This window comes from Mastigoproctus giganteus, chromosome 12, assembly GCF_048544385.1.
Source record: "Mastigoproctus giganteus isolate SK-2022 chromosome 12, ASM4854438v1, whole genome shotgun sequence".
Lineage (NCBI taxonomy): Eukaryota > Metazoa > Arthropoda > Arachnida > Uropygi > Thelyphonidae > Mastigoproctus > Mastigoproctus giganteus.
This window is the reverse complement of record NC_143586.1, coordinates 47,361,035-47,386,481: the sequence shown is the minus strand read 5'-3', so window position 1 is coordinate 47,386,481 and position 25,447 is coordinate 47,361,035. Positions and strand designations below refer to the sequence as shown.

Sequence of the window (25,447 nt, the reverse complement as noted above, 5' to 3'; positions counted from 1 at the left end):
CTGGAGCATTTTCTCAAAACAGAACTGTGGTTAATGTGCAATTATAGGTATAATAATAATAATTAAAAAACATTACTTGAAATAAACTAGAATTTTTTTAGTTTTAGAAAGTTTTATGCACATTCATAATGTTCAATACATAAACACATGATCTTAGCTTCACATTACACTGCCATGCAAATGAAATGTCTTCTTTTAGCTGAAAATAACAGATAAAAACTTTCATATTTCTGTGCTTTAACAAATTACTCTAAACTTATTGTATGCAACGGTTTTATTACATTATGCCAGGTTAGCAAAATTTGGAAAAGAAAAGCCTGCCATTCAGAAATTCATTTAATGAACTTTCCAAACTGATGTAACCTTCTAAAACCTATGAGGAAAAAAGAAACAGGTAAGGTTTAAAGGTTGACATGATATGCTGTTTTATTGACTGATAGTACTGATTAGGAGCAACCAATAGGAAGCATACATGGCAGAAATTAATTATCAGCGAGCGATCCAAAAATATCTTAGCAACGTTTGGATCGATATCAGGAAAACACACAGGTTTCAGAAAGTGAAAGCTTGGGACCAATAAATTACACTTGCTAAATTTTTTGTTTTGCCTTTAATGATAAGCACAGTTATCTGTTTTCTCTCTGCAAGCCTCCAAAGTGGCATAATTAGTAACTTAACCAGCTTGTATGCAGTGAAATAAAGATTATAATTCCCTCTCCAATGCCTTGTATAAACACATTAGGTTAGTTTATTGTGCAATTACAAAAAATTTTAGTTTAGCAAATAAATACTAGAATCCTTGTAGTAACTGTTTAATCTCAAGCTTTAAAAGCAAAATTTTAAACATATCAGAATTGGTATTTTCATACTGTGCATTTCCATATCACAGAACTTAAGTGTCTTTCTCAACTATGCTCTGGCTGCTACATTGAGACTGTACAGTATGATATATTTTACAGCTCATGATAAATAAAGCTAAAAAAAGTTCTTAACTTCACAGCATTATCATGCCGATAGAAAAAAACATAGGACAGGTATTAAATCCTAACCACAGTTGCAGACTTGCAACTACAGCAAGCTTTAATATTTGCCTTTCAAAATTACATTTACTTATTAGCATCTTTTTTTATTTTGATTTAAACAGTGACTAAAGGACAAAAAAAAAATTTATTTTATGCAGGTTTCCTATACATTTTTAATTAACAAAACTTTGCATGAATGAAGTATGTTGGTTACAACGTACAGACTTTTCATTTATCAGAATATTTTACACAAAGGATATATTTACATAATGAATTTGTATTTTTTTTTTGTATATTTCTATTTTACAAAAGGGAAGCTGAACTTTAATTTAATATTCTCTATCAGTTAATGCCTAAGACTATTAAATGATTTAAAGATAATAATATATTAAAAACACCGAAGTAATACTAAAAAATTCTTTAACAAGCACAGAGATCAGTGTCATTTGGCCAGTACCTGGCACACCAAAAGACATATTTCTGGCTTGACCCCTGACTTGTTCCCACATGACTCAGTGGCTGAAACTGATCAACCCACCATACACTCAGCTACATTAGATTTCAGTTGATTTCATCATGAAATCTACCAATTACAGGTGAAGAACAGATTAAAAGTTCAGTAAAGACTTTCTGGGTCTAGTACAGAAGTTTCTGACATATTGAATATGCTTGGAATGTAACATAATACTTATATTATCTAACTTGTTTATTCCATTTATAGTTTTTACCTTTTCATCTACTAATTTCCTTTCAGTGCATCTGTAGTATCTGTAGTTTTTGCTTATACTTTCTATTAATATTTTAGCATTTTGGTCCTTTACCTTGCATTTCAAAGAAATGCCCACTTCTCCCTTTTGACTTCCAGGGGTTCCCTATCAATTTTTTTTTTAACTTCATTGTAAGCATTTACCCATATTAAAGTGTAATTCTTATTTTTCCTTTTATTATTCCACAGTAACTTAAATGTTTATCCCAAAGGTTAATTTTTTTTTTTTTACTTCTGTCTTTTCATTTTTTAAAATTTCCATTGGCTGGTAGTGTTGAAGTCATATTACTGAGAAGATGAAGGCTTTCCTTGGCTTGGTTTATCATTCTCCTGCTCTGATTATTAGTAAAGTGAGGCTGACCAGGCTAGCCAGGTGGGTAAAGTGCCTGCCTGGCAACCCAAAGGTCGCGGGTTCGAATCCCACCTCGGGCTTGGATCAGAGTACTGCAAAAACCTTGGGAGGTGCATTATGGCCACAGAAGCCAATGCGCCAACAACTAACTAAAACAACAAAAAAAACTAAAGTGAGAATCTGATGTGTTTGTAAATTACCTGCCCTAGTTAAATATTGCTTCCTCTTTGTTGTAAAAAAAAAAAATAATAATAAATAAGTAAAAGTTTTCCCTTTATACCCTGAGATAACCACATAGGAATAGAGGAGTTTACAAGATACAGAGAATACAAGAACAGCACCATATTTATTTATCAAGTGGTTTTGAACCACCATCAGCTTGAATGCATGTATTATTGTATCCTTTCACTTGACCACTTGGCTAAAGCACATGTGAGTTGCATTATATTAAAGAGGCGGCTGCTGTAGCCAAGTGGTCAGCACAAGGATACATAAGTACACAAGCTTTGAGTGATCATGGTTCAAGCCTATGCGATAACAAAATACGGTGTTGTTTCTTCTATTCTTTCTATATTATGAATTCCTCTGATTATGTGGTCATCCATGAGTATAAAACAGATTTTTTTTTTTTTATATCAATTACACATCTTTGCAGTGACCTTTTCAGCCATTGGCTATATAAATCGCAACAGAGATGTGGGGCTGAAAACAAAATAGTTCCCATTCCTCTTCAATCTATTTGGAATTACTCTTGTGGATTATTGCGGACACAGAGCGAAATGGAGACAGAATAAATAATGACAAGTTTAATTGGATTAATTGGAAAACACACATATATTAAATTAGATATATACAAAAGCTTTCGGTTAGTTTGTTAACCTTCATCAGTCAAATTGACAGTTAAGAGTGTGGAACATGAGGGCGTGTACTGCCAGTCATGTATATGAACTGCATGATGTGATTGTTAATTGTTGGATGTTGAAGCCTGTGGCTGTGATGCATTTGAACATTGCCAATGTTTGTCATTCATCAAAATGGTTGCTTCAATGATAGGGTGGACACGACATCCACTGCTCCTGTTGACTGAGGTATTAGAGCATGTGATGTTCAATGACTCCAACCAGGCATGTTGCCAGTAGTGGCGGAACCTATCTACAATCATGACATCACAGTGTGGGTCAATGTTGTGGTGGGGTGACCAGATGTGTTCGGCAATGGCTGAGTGTTCTATGTCTGCTAAGCGGATGGCTCTTTAGTGTTCCGAAAGAAGTTTTCTGAGCCGTCTCCCAATTTCCCCAATGTAGCAGCTAGTGCAGTCACGGCAGAGATGCAGTAGACTAGACCACTTTGTAGTAAGGTGGAAACCGGTGTTTTCACTTTAGAGATGAAGGATAGTAACTTCTTCTGCCTGGGAGTTGTATGCATTTTATCCCATGTGATTTTAGGACCCTAGAACCCTGTTGTGATAGGTTTGGGTAGTATGGGATAAAGGCATTCGCGGTTGGGTCATTACCTTGGATGTTCCTGTTGGTCGCTACGTGGATGTGTCTGTAGGTCACACATGTCAAGGGTACTGGTGGGATAGCTACACCTCGCAAGATCTGCTTTGACTTTAGCAATCTTGGTGCACCTCTCATCTATAGAACTAGAGTGGGTCCAGGCACGGGTTAGCAAGGTTCGTGCAGTGGCAAGAAGATGACTGCGCATGTGCTGGAAGTTGGTAAATTGGCCAGCACACATTGGTTTACGATAGACAGTTGTCTTCAAGCACAAGCCCTCATGTCAGACAAGGATGTCTAAGTATGGTATGGTATTGTCTGATTCTAGCTTGGTGAATTTTATGAAAGGCGACAGAGAATTGAGGCGATTTAAGAGTCGGTCACCCAAATTTCTGGGAATAACAACAAACACATCATCCGCGTAGCGACACCAAAAGGTAATGGGATCTGGTACATTCGTAAATGCATGGCCCTCTAATTCTTCCATCGCGATATTTGGTGTGACTGAACTGGGGAACCCATGGCTGTGCCGTGCAGCTGTTGGTAAATGGAATCATTGAACATAATTGCACCACCTGTTGAGCACAGTCTGAGGGCGGTGGAGATATTGTCTGGTGTTAGTTTGGTCCTGCTGCCAAGAGTTTGGTCGTTATCCAAAAGTTCCTTTGCACATGTGATGGCAAGTTCCACCGGTGAAAAGTGACACTACATCAAATGATGCCATGATTTGATTTTCTGAGATGGATAGGATTCGGATCCATTCTATAAATTCACTACTGTTGGTGGTCTTGCCTACTATGGGAGAAAGGAGCCCCGAGACAAACTTCGCTAATTCATAACTCGGCGAGCCACAACAGGAGACAATGGGTCTTAACGATATACCTTCGGTAGCCCGTAGAATTGTTGAATCTGACAGCCAGAAGCGACTAGGCGGATTCTGTTATTTTCTTCTGTTTAAACCAACTGTTGATGAGGATGTTTCAACTCACATCGTACCAAGGCTTTGAAGGGAGGAACGGTTAAGGGTTGGTAAACAAAAGTGTCCTGCAGGAGCAGCAGGGCTTTCATCTCATAATCTGTGCAATTCATTACGACTGTTCGACGTCCTTTATCTGCCGGTAGGATGATGATGAATGAGTCTTGTTTCAATGTTTTAAGGGCAGAAATTTGTTTGTGGTTGAGATTGAAAGAAGCAGGGCGAGCGTGATGCAAAATTGCTGCAGTTTTTAGGTGAATTGTGTTTGCCACTTCTTCAAGGAAACATGTTAAACATGCTTCTACGCCTAAAGCAATATCAGTGATTGGTGGGTTTCTTGGGAGAAAAGCAAATTTCATACCCAGAGTCAACAGATCCATAATTGTTCTGTAGATAACTGTTTGTTGCTAAGTTCAATACAAATTGTGTGCAATTTGTGGAAGCAGTACTATGCTGATGACGAGATTCACGGGACTAACCAATTAAAACAGCGAACTTATGTTTTTGACATGTACAGATTCTCTAATGGCTTGGAAGCACAAGGTATAGATTATATCAGTGTAAACAGGATCAGGAATTAAACTAAGTTCGACAAGTAGGGCTGCTTTGCTCGTTGAAGCATTTTGTAAGTCTCAATGAAGGCAGCTGATCCAAATGTTGAGGGTCTTGTAGCTGAAGTTTTGACAAGCACATCGCATGCAATCGTTAGGAAATGGAGGTTTGTAGAGAAATCCTTTTGGGATGACGTTGTTTGATTTGCTCCTGTGGACAAATCTGAGATGTTGTCTTTCATGGGCTATAAAAATGAAGTTCTTTTGCAGTTAGCATTAACATTAGTATTAGTAGAGGCATACGATGCAAGAAAGCAAGCTTATGCAGCATCAGCCAAAAAAAAAAGCTCTGATTTCACAACTCTGTTCGTTCCAAATAGCTGTCCAGCTCAGTCAAATTTATTTAGGCTATCATCTTCCACAACAAAAGATGGAAGTCTCTTCCACCAATCAACTACCCGCTGGCTAAAGGCAAACTTCCACACATCTGTCCTACAACTGTCTTTCCTCAATTTGAATTTATGTCCTCTCAGGATTATTCTGAGCAAGAGGAAGAATCCCATCAGTATTGTGCATGCTCAAACCATTCAAGACATTATACACCTCAATCAGATCACCTTGCAGGTGCCTAGTCTCCAAACACTAACCTACAAAACTTAAGCCTTTCTTCGTAAGAGCAACCATTTGTTCCATTCACTAATCTTGTTGCCCTTCTCTGTACTTGTTTCAACAGCTCTACATACTTCTTAAAATGAGGCCTCCAGACCTGTATACAGTACTCAAGGTGTGGCCTGACCATCGCTTTATACAAGGGGATAATCACCTCCTTATCACTGCTGGAAAAATTCCTGTATATCATTGAGAAAACACCATGAGCTACTCTTGCAGACCGTCTGCACTGCTCAGAAAACTCCATATCTGCCTGCACAATTAGCCCAAGGTCCTTTTCATTCTCTACCACTGTCAGTGTAGTACCACAGAGTTCATACATTACTCTGGGGTTACTGCTTCCCATATGTAGTACTTTACATTTGTCAATGTTAAGCTTCATTTGCTACCTCTCAGCCCATTTCATCAATTTTTCTAGATCCTGTTGCAGCAGTGTACTGTCATTAACAACCCTGCCAACCTTTGTATCGTCTGAACACTTGGACATTAAGCCTGATATACTATCATCAATATCATTTATAAATACAGAAAACAACAATGGACTCAACACTGAACCCTGAAGGATTCCACTAATAACATTAGTCCACGAAGAGCAGTGTCCATTGATTACCACTCTCTGTCTTCTCCCACTCAACCATTCCTTTATCCATAGCACCAACTTGTGCAGCAGTCTTCCATGTGCAACAGTATCAAAAGCCTTTCTAAAATCCAAATATATTATATCAAAGTTATTCTCTGCATCCAGTTGCTTTGTGACCAGATCATAGTTGTCGTTGTTATTTGGTTTTTAGGAGCATTAGCAACTAAGGCCATATTGCTCCGGGGATATGCGGTGGTCATTCCCTGACCTTTCCACATCCTCCGTATTTGGTGGTCACGGGCGCGAAGCCTAGTCTAATCAAGAAGCGTGTGCTATGCACTGCTGCTCCTGCCCACCTGGCTATGGAGGTGGCAACATCATAGTATCCAATCAAATTGATCAGAGAAGACTTCCCTTTAACAAACCCATGCTGTGTCCGAACTATAACTGAAGTCTTGTCTAGATGATCCTGCAGTGCTTCTTTAACCAGTGCTTCCATTAATTTCCCTGGAACAGAAGTTAAACTAACAGGTCTATAATTACTTGTGTCGCCCTTTGATCCTCCTTTGTGAATTGGGGTCACATTTCCACATCTACAGTTAATGGGTACCTCTCCCCCTGAGTCCAAGGAAGCTCTTATGATTATGGCCAAGGATTTGCTCACTTCCTTTCCGCCTCCTTTAATATAACTGGATAGATCCCATCCACCCCAGGTGCCTTTCTTATGTTTATCTTCAACAATTTCTCCTCCACTTTCCTCTCAGTTATTACAAAATCATCTAGCTCACTGCCAGAGTTTAGTTCACTTCTGGCATTCCCCTCCCTGAATAACTCCTTTTGTGTGAATGTAGATGCAAAATACTCATTTAGTTTGTTAGCCACCTGAGTAGGATCATCAACAGTTGAACCATCGATATCCAGTGGACCAATCTGATTCATTCCCTTCCTTCTAGAGTTTGCATACGTAAAGAACTCTTTGCTGTTTTTCTTTGCATCCTTTGCCAAAGATTAACATAATCTGCCTTTGCCTGCTTAACCTCCTTTGTGACTTGGTTACTGAAAAGCTTATATCTATTGTAGGCTTGTATGTCGTCCATTAATTTATATGTATCCCATGCATTTTTCTTCTCTGCCATATGTCTCAATAGTTCATCTGACATCCATTTAGGCCTAAAACTTGAACAATATTTCTTAGTTGGTATGTAAAGCCTAGTAGCTTCCAAGATTAATTCTTTGAATGCTTCCCATTTTGAATGTGCTGTTGTTAACATCATCAGTTGGTCCCACAATACAGAATTTAAGTACTGTCTCAAACTGCCGTAGTCGCCTTTATGAAAGCAAAAACTCTTCCCTTCACCCTTGATGGTAGTTACATCTTTGACTAAATCCCACTTCAGCACATTGTGATCACTACCAAGGTTCATGCAATCCGTGCCTGGACCCACTCCAGTTCTGTAGATGAGAGACGCACCGAGATTGCTAAAGTCAAGGCAGATCTTGTGAGGTGTGGCTATCCCACCAGTACCCTTGACAGGTGTGACCTACAGACACATGACCACGTAGCAACCAACAGGAACATCCAAGGTAATGACCCAACCACGAGAGCCTTTATCCCATACTACCCAAACCTATCACAACAGGTTTCTAGGGTCCTAAAATCACATGGGATAAAATGCATACAACTCCCAGGCAGAAAGTTACTATCACTTATCTCTAAAGTGAAAACACCGGTTCCCACCTTACTACAAAGTGGTCTAGTCTACCACATCTCTTGCCGTGACTGTACTAGCTGCTACATTGGTGAAACTGGGAGATGGCTCGGAAAACTTCTTTCGGAACACAAAAGAGCCATCCACTTAGCAGACATAGAACACTCGGCCATTACCGAACAGGTCTGGTCAACCCACAATGACATTGACCCACACCGCAATGTCGTGACTGTAGATAGGTCCTGCCACTACTGGCGACGTGCCTGGTTGGAGTCATTGAACATCACATGCTCTAATACCTCAGTCAACGGGAGCAGTGGGTGGATGTCGTGTCCACCCTATCATTGAAGCAACCATTTTGATGAATGACAAATGTTGGCAACGTTCACATGCGTCACAACCACAGGCTTCAACATCCAACAATTAACCATCACATCACTCAGTTGATATACATGACTGGCAGTACACGCCCTCATGTTCCACACTCTTAACTGTCAGTTTCACTGATGAAGGTTAACAAACTAACCGAAAGCTTTTGTACATATCTAATTTAATATATGTGTGTTTACCAATTAATATTACAATTGTCATTATTTATTCTGTCTCCATTTTGCTCTGTGTCCACAATAATCCCCAATAGTAATAATGAATCCTGAGCGCACAGGCCTCTTTAATCCTATTTGGAATGTTTCCAACTCCAACTGGCATCTTGCACCATCCATAATTTTTGTTATCTATCATGTGATCCTCTGAAAATATTTAAACTTTAGGGTGTACTCTATTTATCTTGGTCACACTGAGGAAAGGGGTTTGGAATGCTAAGCGAAATGTCAATGCATTTAATAAATTGCTATTTTCATTGCTCTAATGTATTCCTTGTAACCAGATCCATAACTATGAAATTTGTGATGACAACAGCAATAATAATGAAATTATACTACCTGACCTGTGAGCATAGCATGCATATACTTTGGTGGGAAAATAGATGATAATCCTGTTATACCACCTTGTAACATTCCAGCAGCAGCTGAAAATGCATAAAACAGAATAAACATATGTTACATTATGAGGACTCTCAGCCAAAGAAGCTGTGGCTGAATACATGAATCAATTTAAAACCACATAGAGTGAAACTTTCTCCAATGCAATGTGGTACATTCTAGAAGGTAAGCAATGCTTCTTATGCATTGCCCACCTTCTTTATTCTCACAAATAAAGGGCTACTGTCCCTAAGCTCATCTTCAGTGACATTCAGATTTAGACATGATGGTGTTAAATCATACTCTGAAAAGACAGAATTCATGGGATACCTGGTTCTTGGGCAATGCAATGCTTTCACCCCTCTTGTTATTGGATGAACCAACCGCTTGGCAGGTATATAGGTACACTGCATTCATGTAGATGGTAATTTGATGTCAGTATGGATAAAAGCTGTAAGTTAACAGACTTTGAAAGAGGGATAATAGTGGGTGCCCTAAGCATGGGTCACTCTATTGTGGAGGTGATCCAGAAATTGCACTGTTCCCGTTCAACGGTATCAAGAGCATATTCGGAATACGCCATTTCCAGAATAACATTTCAGTGTGGACAGCGCTGTGGGTGGAGAAGGGTGGTGGATAAACGTGGCTGGAGAAGGGTGGTGGATAAATGTGGGCGTCGACATCTGTCTCACATTGTTTCAGCCAAATCGAGAGCGACAGTGGCACAAATCACTACTGACTTCAACAAGGGAGGTGCCAGAAATGTCTCCACCAAGACCATCAGGCGATCATAAGCACAATAGGTTATGGGAGTCACCGACCCACAAGAGTCCCATTTCTAACACCACAACACAGGACTCTACGTCTCAACTGGGTGAACGAGCATCTGCACTGGACCTTAGATGATTAGAAATGGGTCTCCTTGTCCCATTTCCAGTTATTTCGAGCAGACGGGAGGGTGTATCTGGAGGAAACTGCGTGAAGCTATGAACCCATCGTGTCAACAAGGAACTGTTCAAGCAGGTGGACAGTTGGTAATGGTCTGGGTTTAACCTGCACAAGTTGGGACCTCTAATATACCTAGACACATCTCTGAATGGTCCAGGTTACATGTCTATTCTTGCAGACCATCTACATCCCTTCATGGTCATCGTGTACCCACAGGACAACAGACTCTTCCAGCAGGACAATGCACCTCCCCACAGAGCCGTGGTGACTAAAACATGGTTTGAAAAGCATTCTGCAGATTTTAACGCCATGGAATGGCCTCCAGTTCACCGGACATGAACCCTGTGGAGTATCTTTGGGATGCTGTGGAAAGGTTCATTCAAGCTTTGGATCCTCCACCCAGAAATGCAATGGAATTATGGACAGCAGTGCAGCAAGCATGGATGGAAATACCTGTGGAATGCTTTCGTGAACTAGTGGACTCAATGCCTCACCGTGTGACTACCCATTACTAGGTAGGTATCCCATAATTTCTGTCCACAAAGTGTATTTAAATGAAAATCATGCTCCAGACTAGAGCACCAAAGCAATGTGTACAAAGTAGCGGGAGTGCTGTGATTCAGGGGAGATCCAAAGGGAGGCAACTCTCCAAAGCATCACAGCCTAAAAAATGTGCAACTTGTGGAATGTTTGCAGACTTTCTGGAACAGGACATTATCTAGCCTAGGAAGATGTCTTTCTGTGTGCTACGTGCAGAGTGTAAAGAAATTAGGTGCCATTTCAGATTTCTGATACGTGTCTATGAGAGTTTGAACAGATGGGTAGATGTCCTCAAAGGAATTAAAATGGGGAGCCTATGAAGCTCTCAGCTGCCCAAATCAACACCAGGCAATCTTCAGGACAGAATGCACTGGTCCCACAGGAGCTAGTTATTGTTGGAGACTCTATTGTCAGGGAGACAGGAAATATATTGTGCAAAAAGGATAGGTGGATAGGATCAGGGTATGTCTGTTAGGGGGCAAAAGTTGATGACTTTGTACAGCAGATATCATATTTTAAGGGCACAAAAGTGATATTGCTGTACACATTGGCACTAATGACATTAAGTGTAAGAGATCTGCAGATTTACTTAACAAGTACAGGTCAATGTCAAAAAAAAGTCATGAATTAGGGTTAAATTTGAAAGTGTCTGCAATTCTGATCAGACACAATACGAGGGAGTATACGATGAGAGCCTTGTTAATCAATTCTGCCCTGGAGAGAGCGTGCAAGGCTCATGGGGTAGAATTTTTCTTATCATGGTCTGTTCTTGTTAACAGTAGAGACTGCTTCTACAGGGATGGGATACACTTAAATAGAAAGGGTGCAAGAATATTTATTGATGCTATCAAGACAGTGTTAGATGGGTCAGAAAACTGCTAGCTTGATTCACAGACTAATAAAGTAACAATAGTTGCAGGCAGAGGTGAAAGTGATTCTTGCACTGCTTCTATTGGAATGAGCAGCAGCCTGAAAAGCAAGATGCTGGGAGTCATCACAGAGCAAGCAAATATTATTTGCTTGGCTGTATTAAGGTAACTAAGAGTAAGAATAGGTGCATGTACACTTGCATGTATGCCAATGCTAGGATTATAGTAAATAAATTTGATGAATTTGAGGTACTGGTCAAGGTATCAAAGGCAGAATTTTTGGGATATCATATGTGTGGTGTCATATAGATATAAGAAATGCAGAATTGAATTTGGGCAGTACAATGTGTACAGAAAGGACAGAAAGGTAGGAAGGGTCATGCTGTTAGTTAAGAAACACAAAATCTAAGGAAGTGCATCCAGTTGACACGAATGGACAGTACAGTGTTGAGTAAGTTTGGTGTGACATAAGCAGGGGAAAAACAAAATTTAGAGTAGTAGTGTGTTAGAGGTCTAACGACTCTGATGAGTACAACAACAACTGTACAGAGAAATAGAGTGGGGCAGTAAATCAGATTGTCTTATAATGGGGGATTTTAACTTCCCAGATATAGACTAGAACTTGTGGGTTGGTCACTCACACACCAGCAAAATGTTTGTGGATTTATTGGATGATTGTTTTCTACAGCAGCAAGTTCAAGAGGCAACCAGAGGGAGTAAATGACTATTCATGCATTAAGAATTTGCAGATAAAGGAAACACTAGTGATCACAGTGTACTGATGTGGGATTTATTAAAAGATGCTAGCACACTATGACCATAGTTGCCGATGTATCTAATAAATCCCTAAACCAACAACAACTCAAAGATGTAATCGTAAAGGTGACTAGAGCAGTCTCAGACAGTTTTTAAATTCTATACAGTGGGACCAACAGCAACATCTAAATGGGAAGCATTCAAGGAATTAATCTTGGAAGCTACTAGGCTTTTCATACCAACTAAGAAATACTGTTCAAGGTTCAGGCTTAAATGGATATTAGATGAACTAATGAGACTCGTGGAAGAGAAGAAAAATGCATGGGATGCATATAAATTATCAGGAGACACAGATGCCTATGATAGATATAAGATAGTGTGTAATCAATCACAAAGGAGGTTAGGCAAGCAAAGGCAGATTATGAGAAATCCTTAGCAAAGGATGCAAAGAAAAATAGTAAAGCTTCTTTACTTATGTAAACTCTAGAAGGAAAGGGATGAATCAGATTGGTCGACTTCATATCGATGGTTCAATTATTGATGATTCTGTTCAGGTAGCTGACAAACCGAATGAGTATTTTGCATCTACATTCACACATGAGGAATTCGGTAGAGAAGTCGAGGCCAAAAGCTTATTGAACTCTAACAGGGAGTTAAATGAGTTTGTAATAACTGAGAACAAAGTGGAGGAGAATTTGATGAAGTTAAACATAAAAAAAAAAGTACCCGGAGTGGATGCAATCTATCCAGTTATATTAAAAGAGGCAACAAAGGAAGTAAGCAGACTCTTAGCCATGATTATGAGGACATTCTTATACTCAGGGGAGGTCCCCATGGACTGGGTATGTGCAAATGTATCCCCATTTTTGTATCCCTAATTCAAAAATGGGGGATCGAGACGTGACATGAATAATTAGAAATCTGTGTTAGTTTAACTTCTATTCCAGAGAAAATAATGGAGTCACTAGTAAAAAAAGCACTGCAGGATCATCTAGACAAGACTGCAGTTATAGTTAAGACACAGCATGGGTTTGTTAAGGGGAAGTCTTGTGTGACCAATTTGATTGGATACTATGATGTGGTCATAAAGGAACTGGATGCAAAAAATAATTTTAATATCATATATTTGGATTTTAAGAAAGCTTTGTTACTACAGTGGTGCCTCGCAATTTGACATACCGCAATTCGACAGTCTGATTTCACAGGCTGGCACAAACGCTACATGATATTGAACGATAGAATTCTTCGCTGGACTACGTAGCTGCGTTTAACGTTACTAAATAGCGCTAAATAGTGACGGTTGCTTCGTACATTTTAACCAATGGTATTAAAGAGCGGGAGTAACATTTAACCAATGATAGATAAAGCGGGAATAGATCCTACAATCGTTCAGCTACATAACCACCTCAAAGATAGCTACAGTATGCCGTCAGTTCTTCCTCAGTTATGTTTGTTTGTTTGTTATTTGGTTTTTAGGAGCATTAGCAACTAAGGCCATATTGCTCCGGGAATATGCGGTGATCATTTCCTGATCTTTCCGCATCCCCGTATTTGGTGGTGACGGGATCGAACCCCGGTCTAATCAAGAAGCGTGCGTTACGCACTGCTGCCTCTTCCCACCTGGCTACAGAGGCGCCCCTCAGTTATGAGACAACATTATCTCATTAATAATCGTAATCTGAGATCATGTCTGCTCGATTTGCTTATGCTAATTTATAATTCTGCATTTCTCATAAAGTAAAAAAATTTTGTGCTTTGGCAGTTACATATTTATTTTTTGAGTGATAATGGGTCCAAAAAGAAGTGAACAGTGAAATAATTCAGGAAAGAAACACACTTGGTTGAGCATAGAAAAGAAGAAAGAAATTATAGATAAAGTGCAGAAAGGTAGAACAATTACAGATGTAGCTCAAGAGTATGGCATCCCTAGGTCAACCGTGGCAACTTTTTGGCAACAAAGAGACAAGATTATAGGTGCTAGGGTGTTTGCTGGAGCAATGAAAATTTCTGACAGAAACAGATCTTTAATCAATAAAGAAATGGAAAAGCTGCTTCTTACCTGGATTAGAGAAAGACAGATGAAAGGAGATCCAGTAACTCAGACAATGATCTGTGAGAAGGCTAGATTAATTTTTGAAGAATTGCAGAAGAAAATTCCAGGATGTATCTCAGATCAAACTGATGAATTCAAGGCAAGTCGTGGGTGGTTTCACAGATTCAAAGGTAGAACAGGTATTCATAGTGTTCTCAGAAATGGGGAAGCAGCTACTGCAGATAAAAAGGCTGCAGAAGAGTTTGTGAAACAATTTGAAGATCTAATCATGAAGGAAGGCTACTTGCCGCAGCAAATTTTTAACGGGGATCAAACTGGGTTATTTTGGAAGTGCTTACCAAATCGAACATACATCATGCAAGAAGAAGTAACGCTCCCAGGACATAAGCCTATGAAAGATAGGCTTACCTTGTTATTGGCAGCAAATGCAAGCGAAGACTTTAAAGTAAAGCCACTTCTCGTTTACCACTCTAAAAATCCTCGGTGCTTTGGGAAGAAAATCATCAAGTCCAAACTGCCAGTGATGTGGAGATCCAATGCAAAAGCCTGGGTAGACCAGAAAGTCTTCAAAGATTGAATATTTGAGGAGTTTGCCCCGAGCATAAAAAAATTCCTCATTAACAACAATTTACCTTTGAAAGCACTGATGATTCTTGACAATGCTAGTGCCCACCCCCCCAAGACTTGGCAAACATTCTTGAAATTGACTTTGATTTCATCAAAGTCCAGTTTTTGCCTCCAAACACCACATCACTGATCTGTTGTTTGTTATTTGGTTTTTAGGAGCATTAGCAACTAAGGCCATATTGCTCCGGGATATGCAGTGGTCATTCCCTGACCTTTCCGCATCCTCTGTATTTGGTGGTGACGGGCTCGAACCCCGGTCTAATCAAGAAGCATGTGCTACGCACTGCTGCTCCTTCCCACCTGGTTACGGAGCCACCACATCACTGATCTGATCCAACCCATGGAACAAGAAGTACTTGCCTGTTTTAAAAAACTTTACACCAAGGCTTTGTTTTCACAGCTTTTCGACGTGACTCATTCTTCCGATAAGACACTGAAGGAGTTCTGGAAGATTGAGTTCAATATTCTTCACGCCATTTCCTTTATTAAAACTGCCTGGGAGGGAGTGACACAGAGGACTCTTCTTGCATCATGTAAGAAACTCGTTTCTTCCTTTTTTTCGGGATGACACCAGTGCAATCCAAGCCGCTGAAGAATCAGAAGCAGCTGCAGCCATGCGAGAAATCATTTTGACGACAGAGAACCTCGACATAGGAGAAGTTGATGGGGCTGATGTGGAAGAGCTTGTGGAGGATCATGATGACGAACTAACCGTGGAAGAACTCAAAACACTCAGAAAACAGGAAGCAAAGGAGAGAGAAAAGGAAATTTCACGTGAAGAAGAAGAAGACAGGGAAAAAGGGACAATGCCAACAGCTGCCATTAAAAAAATTTTATTCCATTGGGAGAAGGTGCAGTCTGCTTGTTTAAAATGGCACCCCAACACTGCTGTTGTAACTAGAATGACAGACTTGTTTAACAACACTACTATGCATCACTTAAAGGTTATCTTGAAAAAGAGGGAGAGACAGCTCACCCTTGATCAATTCCTCATCCCCATTCAAGCCAAGAGGAGAAGAGAAGGGGTAGAACAAGATAAATAAAACATCCAACCAACATCTAAGGCTCAATGAAATGTATGTACTCATTATGTATTTTGTAATTTCGTTTGTTTTATGGTAGAATATAGTAAAGTCAATAATATTGTGTATTTCTCTCCGACAACGAATTAATCAATTTGCCATAAACTTATATGGAAAATATTGACCCACAATTCGACTCTAATTCGGCGACAGATTACAGTCGAATTGTGAGGCCCCACTGTATTGCACATGGAAGACTACTGTATAAGTTGGAGTTTTGGTTTTGTTTTTTATGGTGCATGGGCAACTTAGGCCATGATGCACCAAGTCCAACAAGTTGGAGTCTTGGTTTTGGTTTTTATGGCGCATGGGCAACTTAAGCCATGATGCACCAAGTCCAACAAGTTGGAGCACTATGGCATTAAGGCCAAGTTGCTACAATGGATAAAAGCATGACTGGATGGGAAAAGACAGAGAGTGGTAATCAATGGACAAATTTTGTGATGTGTTGGAAAAAGCCTCTTCTAAATCTCCACAGCCCTCAACTTCCGCAGCAGTGTGCTACAGCTGGAGAGTTAATTCTGGCAATGATCCTCGAAAGGTAAAACTTGCTGACATTATGCCTGTCTCCTCTTTCTTTTTGTAATTTTAAAATTTTGAAATTTTTGTAATTTTGTACACTTTTGTAATTTTTCCTGCACATGAGATAAAAAAAATTGAATAAATAATTCTATTTACATGTTCGTCGAACATTTCTTTTTTGCTTCAATCAAATTCAATCAAAGTTGCGAGTGCTGCATAAGCATTTAGGGAAATTCCAACTTACGTAGAGTTCCGCCGAACGCAACCCTTACGTAAGTCGGGGAGTGGCTGTATTTAAGTATTATTATTAAGATTATTATAATAATTAAATGTCTGATTATAATTTGTATGATTTTCTGCAAATTTTAATCTGTGATTTTGATATCATTAAACTGTGATTATTGTTAGTAATGTGGTTTTTGTGAATTGATCGCATACTGTTAGTGTGTGTATATTATATACAGTAGACTCTCAATTTTCTGGAATAGACGATAAAAAAAAAAGTTCCCAGATAATCGATTTCCCAATTAATCCAAAAATACAGCAATCCCCGACACATGTTCCAGGACTTCTTATGTAAGTCGAGTTTTATGTAACTAACTCAGAAATGACTAATAAAATATTGCTACTATATCCTTGATATGCCAAATTACAAAAACCACATAATATACTCAGAAGAATGAAGAAAAATAGTTATATATTTTTAATTAGTTCAATTAAAGACTTTATCTGGGGACAGCAGTGAAGTAGCCAGAGTAGAACATAAGAAAAGAAAACATAAAAGGAAGAAAAATGCATGTTATTGTACTGTAAAAACTGATATGTATTTCATTGTCCTGGTTATTATAGTTGACTTCATTGATGCCGATCGCTTCACCGCTTCTCGTATTCTGTCTTTTTACTTTATTATTGCGTTCACCGTTGCCACTGACAAATCTGAATTCTGCGCGATACTTGTTAATGTTTGGCCATTTTCATACATCCTTATCATTTTAATTTTCTAATCCAAAACAATTGCTTTCCTTTTCTTAGTAGATTTACTAGTACCACTGTCACTTATTCTCTTAATTGGCACCATGATAACAGTCAAAATGAAATTTTCTGAAAAGAAATTCACAGGGTTAAGGCGAAAACTCACTATTATCCCCCCACGTGCGAGCTTGTATTTTACTAAAACACATTTTGGTGTGACATAGGCATTGGGAGATCAAAATTTGAGAGTAGGAGTGTGCTATAGGCCTAATGATTCTGATGAGTATAATAAGAAACTGTACAGGGAAATAGAGTGGGCCAGTAAATCAGTCTTATAATGGGGGATTTTAATTTCCCAGATATTGACTGGAATTTGTGGGTTGGTCACTCACACACTAGCATGGCTTTTGTGGATTTATTGGATGATTGTTTTCTACATCAGCAAGTTCGGAAGGCAACTAGAGGGAGTAATACTCTTGATCTGATTATCAGTAGTGATTCTTCATGCATTAAGAATCTGCACATAAAGGAACCACTAGGTGGCAGCGATCACAGTGTGCTGAAGTGGGATTTACTCAAAGAGGTAACTACCATCAGGGGTAAAGGGAAGGATTTTTGCTTTCTTAAAGGCGACTACGGTGGTCTGAGACAGTATTTAAATTCTATATGGTAGGACCAACTAATGATGTTACCAACAGCAAATTCAAAATGAGAAGTATTCAAAGAATTAATCTTGTAAGCTACTAGGCTTTACATACCAACTAAGAAATATTGTTCAAGATTTAGGCCTAAATGGATGTCAGATGAACTAATGAGACATATGGCAGAGAAGAAAAATGCATGGGATACATATAAATTAATGGGTGACATGGAAGCTTATGATATAAGCTGGTCTGTAACCAAGTAACAAAGGAGATTAGACAGTCAAAGGCAGATTATGAGAAATCCTTGGCAAAGGATGCAAAGAAAAGCAACAAAGAGTTCTTTACCTATGTAAACTCTAGAAGGAAAAGGATGAATCAGATTGGTCCACTGGATATTGATGGTTCAACTGTTGATGATCCTGCTCAGGTGGCTAACAAACTAAATGAGTATTTTGCATCTACATTCACCCATGAGGAGTTATTCAGGAAGGGGCATGCCAGAGGTGAACTAAACTCTGGCAGTGAGCTAGATGATTTTGTAATAACTGAGAGGAAAGTGGAGGAGAAATTGTTGAAGATAAACATAAAAAAGGCACCCGGGGTGGATGGGATCTATCCAGTTATATTAAAGGAGGCAGCAAAGTTAAAGCACTGGTTAAAGAAGCACTACAGGGTCATCTAGACAAGACTTCAGTTATAGCTCAGACACAGCATGGTTTTGTTAAAGGAAAGTCTTGTCTGACCAATTTGATTGGATACTATGACGTCATTACAAAGGAACTGGATGCAGGGAATAAATTTGATATCATATATTTGGATCTTATAAAGGCTTTTGATACTGTTGCACATGGAAGACTGCTGAACAAATTGGAGCAGTATGGCATTGGAGGCAAATTGCTGCTATGGATAAAGGGATGGTTGAGTGGGAGAAGACAGAGAATGGTAATCAATGGACACTGCTCATCGTGGACTAATGTTATTAGTGGAGTCCCTCAGGGTTCAGTGTTGGGTCCATTGTTGTTTTCTGTATTAATAAATGATATTGATGATGGTATATCAAGCTTAATGTCCAAGTTTGCAGACGATACGAAGGTTGGCAGGGTTGTCAAGGGCACTACTGACGCTATGCTACTGCAACAGAATCTGAAAAGGTTGAGCAGATGGGCTGAGAGGTGGCAAATGAAGTTTAACATTGACAAATGTAAAGTACTACACATGGGAAACAGCAACCCCAGAGCAACGTATCAACTCTGTGGTACTACACTGACAGTGGTAGAGAACGAAAAGGACCTGGGGGTAATTGTGCAGGCAGATATAAAGTTTTCTGAGCAGTGCAAATGGTCTGCAAGAGGCTCATAGTGTCTTGTCAATGATATACAGGAATTTTTCTAACAGGGATAAGGAAGTGATTATCCCCTTGTATAAGGCAATGGTCAGGCCACACTTTGAGTACTGTATACAAGTCTGGAGGCCTCATTTTAAGAAGGATGTAGAGCTGTTGGAACAACTACAGAGAAGGGCAACAAGATAAGTGAATGGAACAAAGTTGCTCTTACGAAGAAAGGCTTAAATTTTGCAAATTTCAATGTTTGGAGACTAGTCACCTGTGAGGTGATCTGATTGAAGCATATAAAGCCTTGAATGGTTTGAGTATGCTCAGCGCTGATGGGATTCTCCCTCTTTTGCTCAGAATAATCGCCTGAGAGGGCATAAATTGAAATTGAGGAAAGAAAGGTAGGATAGATGTGTGGAAGTTTGCCTTTAGCCAGCGGGTAGTTGGTTGGTTGAACAGACTTCCATCCTTTGTTGTGGAAGTTGATAGCCTAAATAAATTTAAGACTGAGCTGGACAGGTATTTGGAACAAATGGAGGGGTGAAATGGGAGCGGGGGTTTTTTTTTTTTTTTTTGGCTGATGCTGCATAAACCTGCTTTTTTGCATCATACTTTGTATGCCTCTACTAATGCAAATGCTAAATTCGGGGACTTACTGTATCGAAAAATGTTCTGCAGCCTACGTAAAAAGTATGGCGATATAGATAAAAAATGAAAAAACTTACCACGCACTACTTGCGTGTCCAATACGTGAGTAGTGCATATTTTACACGCATTTATTTTTTACAATGTCGATTTTAAATCTAATAGCTTTCTTCTATTTTTTACACTGTCACGTATGGTTTGGTCACCAACATTATAATGGTTCTTTAGAGATTTAGCGGATGCACTGTTTTCAAACTTTTGAATAATTTCAAGTTTTTGTTAATGGAAAGCACAACTCTTGAGTTTGCCCATCATTTTAGTGATTTCTAAACAAACAAAAAAAAAAAAAAATTCCAACATTCCTGACATAAATAACGAAACAAAATTTGTTCTTTAGCGGTGTGACGGAACACAACAATCAATGCGACACATCAAAAAGAAACTAAACATTTGGTCTCTCTTTTTTTTTTTGCGCTGCGGGTGTGAAGACAGCGGGGGTTGCAAGATAATAATCTCCCAATGATGACTTATAGCGCTGCTTCTTGTCACTTATTTACAACTTGCAAAACATCTGTTTATACCCATTCTAGTTATTACTTGAATTTTATGATCTCTGTTTTTTTTTTTTTTTTTGGAGTCGAAGTGTCCCGGTTAATCTGATCCCAGTAAATCGAGAGTCTGCTGTATATATAAGTGTGTGTGTTGTTTATTCAAGACAGTGGGGGTTGCAAGATAATAATCTCCCAATGATGACTTATAGCGCCGCTTCTTGTCACTTATTTACAACTTGCAAAACATCTGTTTATACCCATTCTAGTTATTACTTGAATTTTATGATCTCTGTTTTTTTTTTTTTTTGGAGTCGAAGTGTCCCGGTTAATCTGATCCCAGTAAATCGAGAGTCTGCTGTATATATAAGTATGTGTGTTGTTTATTCATTAATATGATATAAAATATTAACATTATCATATACTCTTTGCATAACTGCAATGTACATGTTCCATGTGTTCAAGTAATATTTTAATGTTTTTACTGGCCGTTTTGATTACATGAAAAACATTTTTTATTGCAAAAACAGTTTCTGATATATAGACCTTAACTTTGTTTCTTTAAATACAATCGGTATGTTGGGATTTTGGCCATCGGGAATCTGGCTATCAGGATTTTGGGCGGTACCGTGTAGTACCATATAGTTGGTATATTAATCTGGGATTACTGTTATCCATATGCAGCACCTTGCATTTGTCAATGTTAAACTTCAACTGCCATTTCTCAGCCCATCTGCCTAATTTTTCTAGATCTCATTTGCAGTAGCTTTTCCTGATTACTGTCATTAACCACATGACCAACCTTTGTGTCATCTGCAAACTTAGACATTAAGCCTGATATATCTTCATCAATATCATTGATAAATACACAAAACTACAATGGGCCCAGCATGAACCTCGAGAGGACTCCACTAATAACATTAGCCCAAAGAGAGCAGTGTCCATAAACTATTCCTTTATCTCTCCAGAGCAGTAACCTGCCCTTAACACCACACTGCTCTAATTTGTACAGCAGTATTTTATATGCAACATTACCAAAAGCCTTCGTGGAATCCAAGTATAGGATATCAAAGTTATTTTTTGCATCAGAGTTCCTTTATTACTATATCTTAGTATCCAATCAGATTGTTCAGACAAGTTGCCCCTTAAAAAAATCAATGCTGCAACTGCAGCATAATGCATTCCTGTCTAAATGGTCCTGCATTACTTCTTTAACCAATGACTCCATTATTTTCCCTGGAACCGACATTAAACTAACAGGTCTGTAATTATTCATGTCACCTTTTGATCCCTCCTTGTGAATCGGGAATACATTCACATATCTGCAGTCCATAGAGATCTCCCTTGAATTCAAGGATGCTCTCGTAAGTATGGCTAAGGGTTTGCTTACCTCCTTTATGGTTTCCTTTAATATAATTGGATGGATCCCATCCACCCCAGGTTCCCTTTATGTTTAGCTTCAAAAATTTCTTTTCCACTTTCCTCTTAGTTATCAAAAAATCATTCAGCTTTTCCTCCCCACCACCATCATAATACTCACCTTTACGAAAACAAACATGTCCCCAAACATCAAATCTGTTTTATTTCAATTACTTTCTCAGGAAATGTTATTAACAGAAAAAGGTATTGTTTGCACCTAATATTATCCATTATAATGAAGGATCATAGCTTTCATTTTAAATTTACACAAGAGCATTAAATTTGATGAATTTGAGGTATTGCTCAAAACATCAAAGGCAGATATTGTTGGGATATCAGAGACGTGGTGTCACACAGATATAAGTAATGTGGAACTGGAATTTGGGGAATACAATGTGTATAGAAAGGATAGACAGGACAGGAGGGGAGGAGGGGTTATGCTATTAATTAAGAAACACATAAAGTCCAAGGAAGTGAAGCCAGTCGACATCGATGGACAGGGCAGTGTCGAGTCAGTTTGGTGTGACATAAGCATAGGGAAATCAAAATTGAGAGTAGGAGTGTGCTATAGGCCTAATGACTCTGATGAGTATAATAAGATATTGTACAGGGAAATAGAGTGGGCCAGTAAATCAGAGAGTCTTATAATGGGGGACTTTAATTTCCCAGATATTGACTGGAATTTGTGGGTTGGTCACTCGCACACTAGCAAGGCTTTTGTGGATTTATTGGATGATTGTTTTCTACATCAGCATGTTCGTGAGGCAACAAGAGGGAGCAATACTCTTGATCGGATTATCAGTAGTGATTCTTCATGCATTAAGAACCTGCAGATAAATGAACCACTAGGTGGCAGTGATCACAGTGTGTTCAAGTGGGATTTACTCAAGGAGGTAACTACCATCAGAGGTAAAGGGAAGGGTTTTTGTTTTCGTAAAGGCGACTATGATGGTCTGAGACAGTATTTAAATTCTATACAGTGGGACCAACTGATGATGTTACCAACAGCAAACTCAAAATGGGAAGCATTCAAGGAACTAATCTTGGAGGCTACCAGGCTTTACATACCAACTAAGAAATATTGTTCAAGGTTTAGGCCTAAATGGTTGTCAGATGAACTAATGAGACATGTGGCAGAGAAGAAAAATGCATGGGATACATACAAATTAATGGGTGACATGGAAGCCTATGATAGATATAAGTTGGTCTGTAACCAAGTCACAAAGGAGATTAGGCAGGCAAAGGCAGACTATGAAAAATCCTTGGCAAAGGATGCAAAGAAAAACAGAAAAGAGTTCTTTACATACTTGAACTCGAAAAGGAAAGGGATGAATCAGATTGGTCCACTGGATATTGATGGTTCAACAGTTGAGGATCCTGCTCAGGTGGCTAACAATCTAAACGAGTATTTTGCATCTACATTCACGCATGAGGAGTTATTCAGGAAGGAGAATGATGTAGGTAAAGTAAACATTGGCAGTGAGCTGGATGATTTTGTAATAACTGAGAGGAAAGTGGAGGAGAGATTGTTGAGGATAAACATAAAAAAGGCACCTGGGGTGGATGGGATCTATCCAGTTATATTAAAGGAGGCAGCAAAGGAAGTATGCAAACCCCTAGCCATAATTATGAGAGCTTCTTTGGACTCAGGGGAGGTACCCATAGACTGGAGATGTGCAAATGTAACCCCAATTCACAAAGGAGGATCAAAGGCTGACACAAGTAATTATAGACCTGTTAGTTTAACTTCTGTTCCAGGTAAATTAATGGAGGTACTGGTTAAAGAAGCACTGCAGGATCATCTAGACAAGAATTCAGTTATAGCCCAGACGCAGCATGGTTTTGTTAAGGGCAGGTCTTGCCTGACCAATTTGATTGGATACTATGATGTAGTCACAAAAGAACTGGATGCAGGGAATAACTTGGATATTATATATTTGGATCTTAGAAAGGCTTTTGATACTGTTGCACATGGAAGACTGCTGCACAAATTGGAGCAGTGTGGCATTGGAGGCAAATTGCTGCTATGGATATGGGGATGGTTGAGTGGCAGAAGACAGAGAGTGGTAATCAATGGACACTGCTCAACGTGGACTAATGTTATTAGTGGAGTTCCTCAAGGTTCAGTGTTGGGTCCGTTGTTGTTTTCGGTGTTTATGAATGATATTGATGATGGGATATCAAGTTTAATGTCCAAGTTTGCAGATGATACAAAGGTTGGCAGGGTCGTTAAGGACAATACTGACGCTATGCTGCTGCAACAGGATCTGGAAAGGTTGAACAGATGGGCTGAGAGGTGGCAAATGAGGTTTAACATCGACAAATGTAAAGTGCTGCATATGGGAAACAGTAACCCCAGAGCAACGTATCAACTCTGCGGTACTACACTGACAGTGGTGGAGAATGAAAAGGACCTGGGGGTAATTGTGCAGGCAGATATGAAGTTCTCTGAGCAGTGCAGACGAGCTGCAAGAGTAGCTCATGGTGTCTTGTCAATGATATACAGGAATTTTTCTAGCAGGGATAAGGAGGTGATTATTCCCTTGTATAAGGCAATGGTAAGGCCACATCTTGAGTACTGTATACAGGTCTGGAGGCCTCATTTCAAGAAGGATGTAGAGCTGCTGGAACGGGTACAGAGAAGGGCAACAAGATTAGTAAATGGAACAAAGGGTTGCTCTTACGAAGAAAGGCTTAAGTTTTGCAAATTACAGAGTTTGGAGACTAGGCACCGGCGAGGTGATCTGATAGAGGTGTATAAGGCTTTGAATGGTTTGAGCATGCTCAATGCCAATGGGATTCTTCATCTTTCTCAGAATAATCACCTCAGAGGGCATAAATTCAAATTGAGGAAGGACGGATGTCGGATAGATGTGCGGAAATTTGCCTTTGGCCAGCAGGTGGTTGGTTGGTGGAACCGACTTCCATCACTTGTTGTTGAAGTTGATAGCCTAAACAAATTTAAAGCTCAACTGGACAGGTATTTCGAACGAACGGAGGGGTGAAATGGGAGTGGGTTTTTTTTTTTTTTTTTTTTGGCTGATGCTGAATAAGCTTGCTTTCTTGCATCATATGCCTCTGCTAATGCTAATGCTAATGCTAATTAAAAGGCATATGGCATTTTTGCATTCCTATTTGAAGGCATTAGTTGTTCATTTAGCACTTTTTTTACCATTCATTTTTCTAGTTCCACTTACTGTTATGAATCAACATGAAAGTGAAAAAACTCTTAAGTGAGACCAGCTGCAAAGAAAGAACACTGAAGAAATGAATAGATAGACTTCTGTGTGAAATGATTTTAGCAGCTTAAAAAAAAAAATACCAGTTAAATTAAACTTTTACAGAGACTGATTACATTGGTTAAATTTAATCTTGAGGTTAACAA

At 39.1% G+C, this 25,447-nt stretch overlaps 1 protein-coding gene across 1 annotated transcript in view; it reads right to left on the bottom strand.

The window, feature by feature from the left end:
• The window catches only part of LOC150077017 (equilibrative nucleoside transporter 1-like), a 157,806-nt gene that overhangs the window by 76,750 nt on the left and 55,609 nt on the right, over positions 1–25,447 (bottom strand). The window contains exon 6 of the mRNA XM_090385620.1: positions 9,066–9,151. Within this exon, the coding sequence (XP_090241746.1) occupies positions 9,066–9,151 (86 nt within the window). The remainder of the gene's footprint in view (positions 1–9,065; positions 9,152–25,447) is intronic.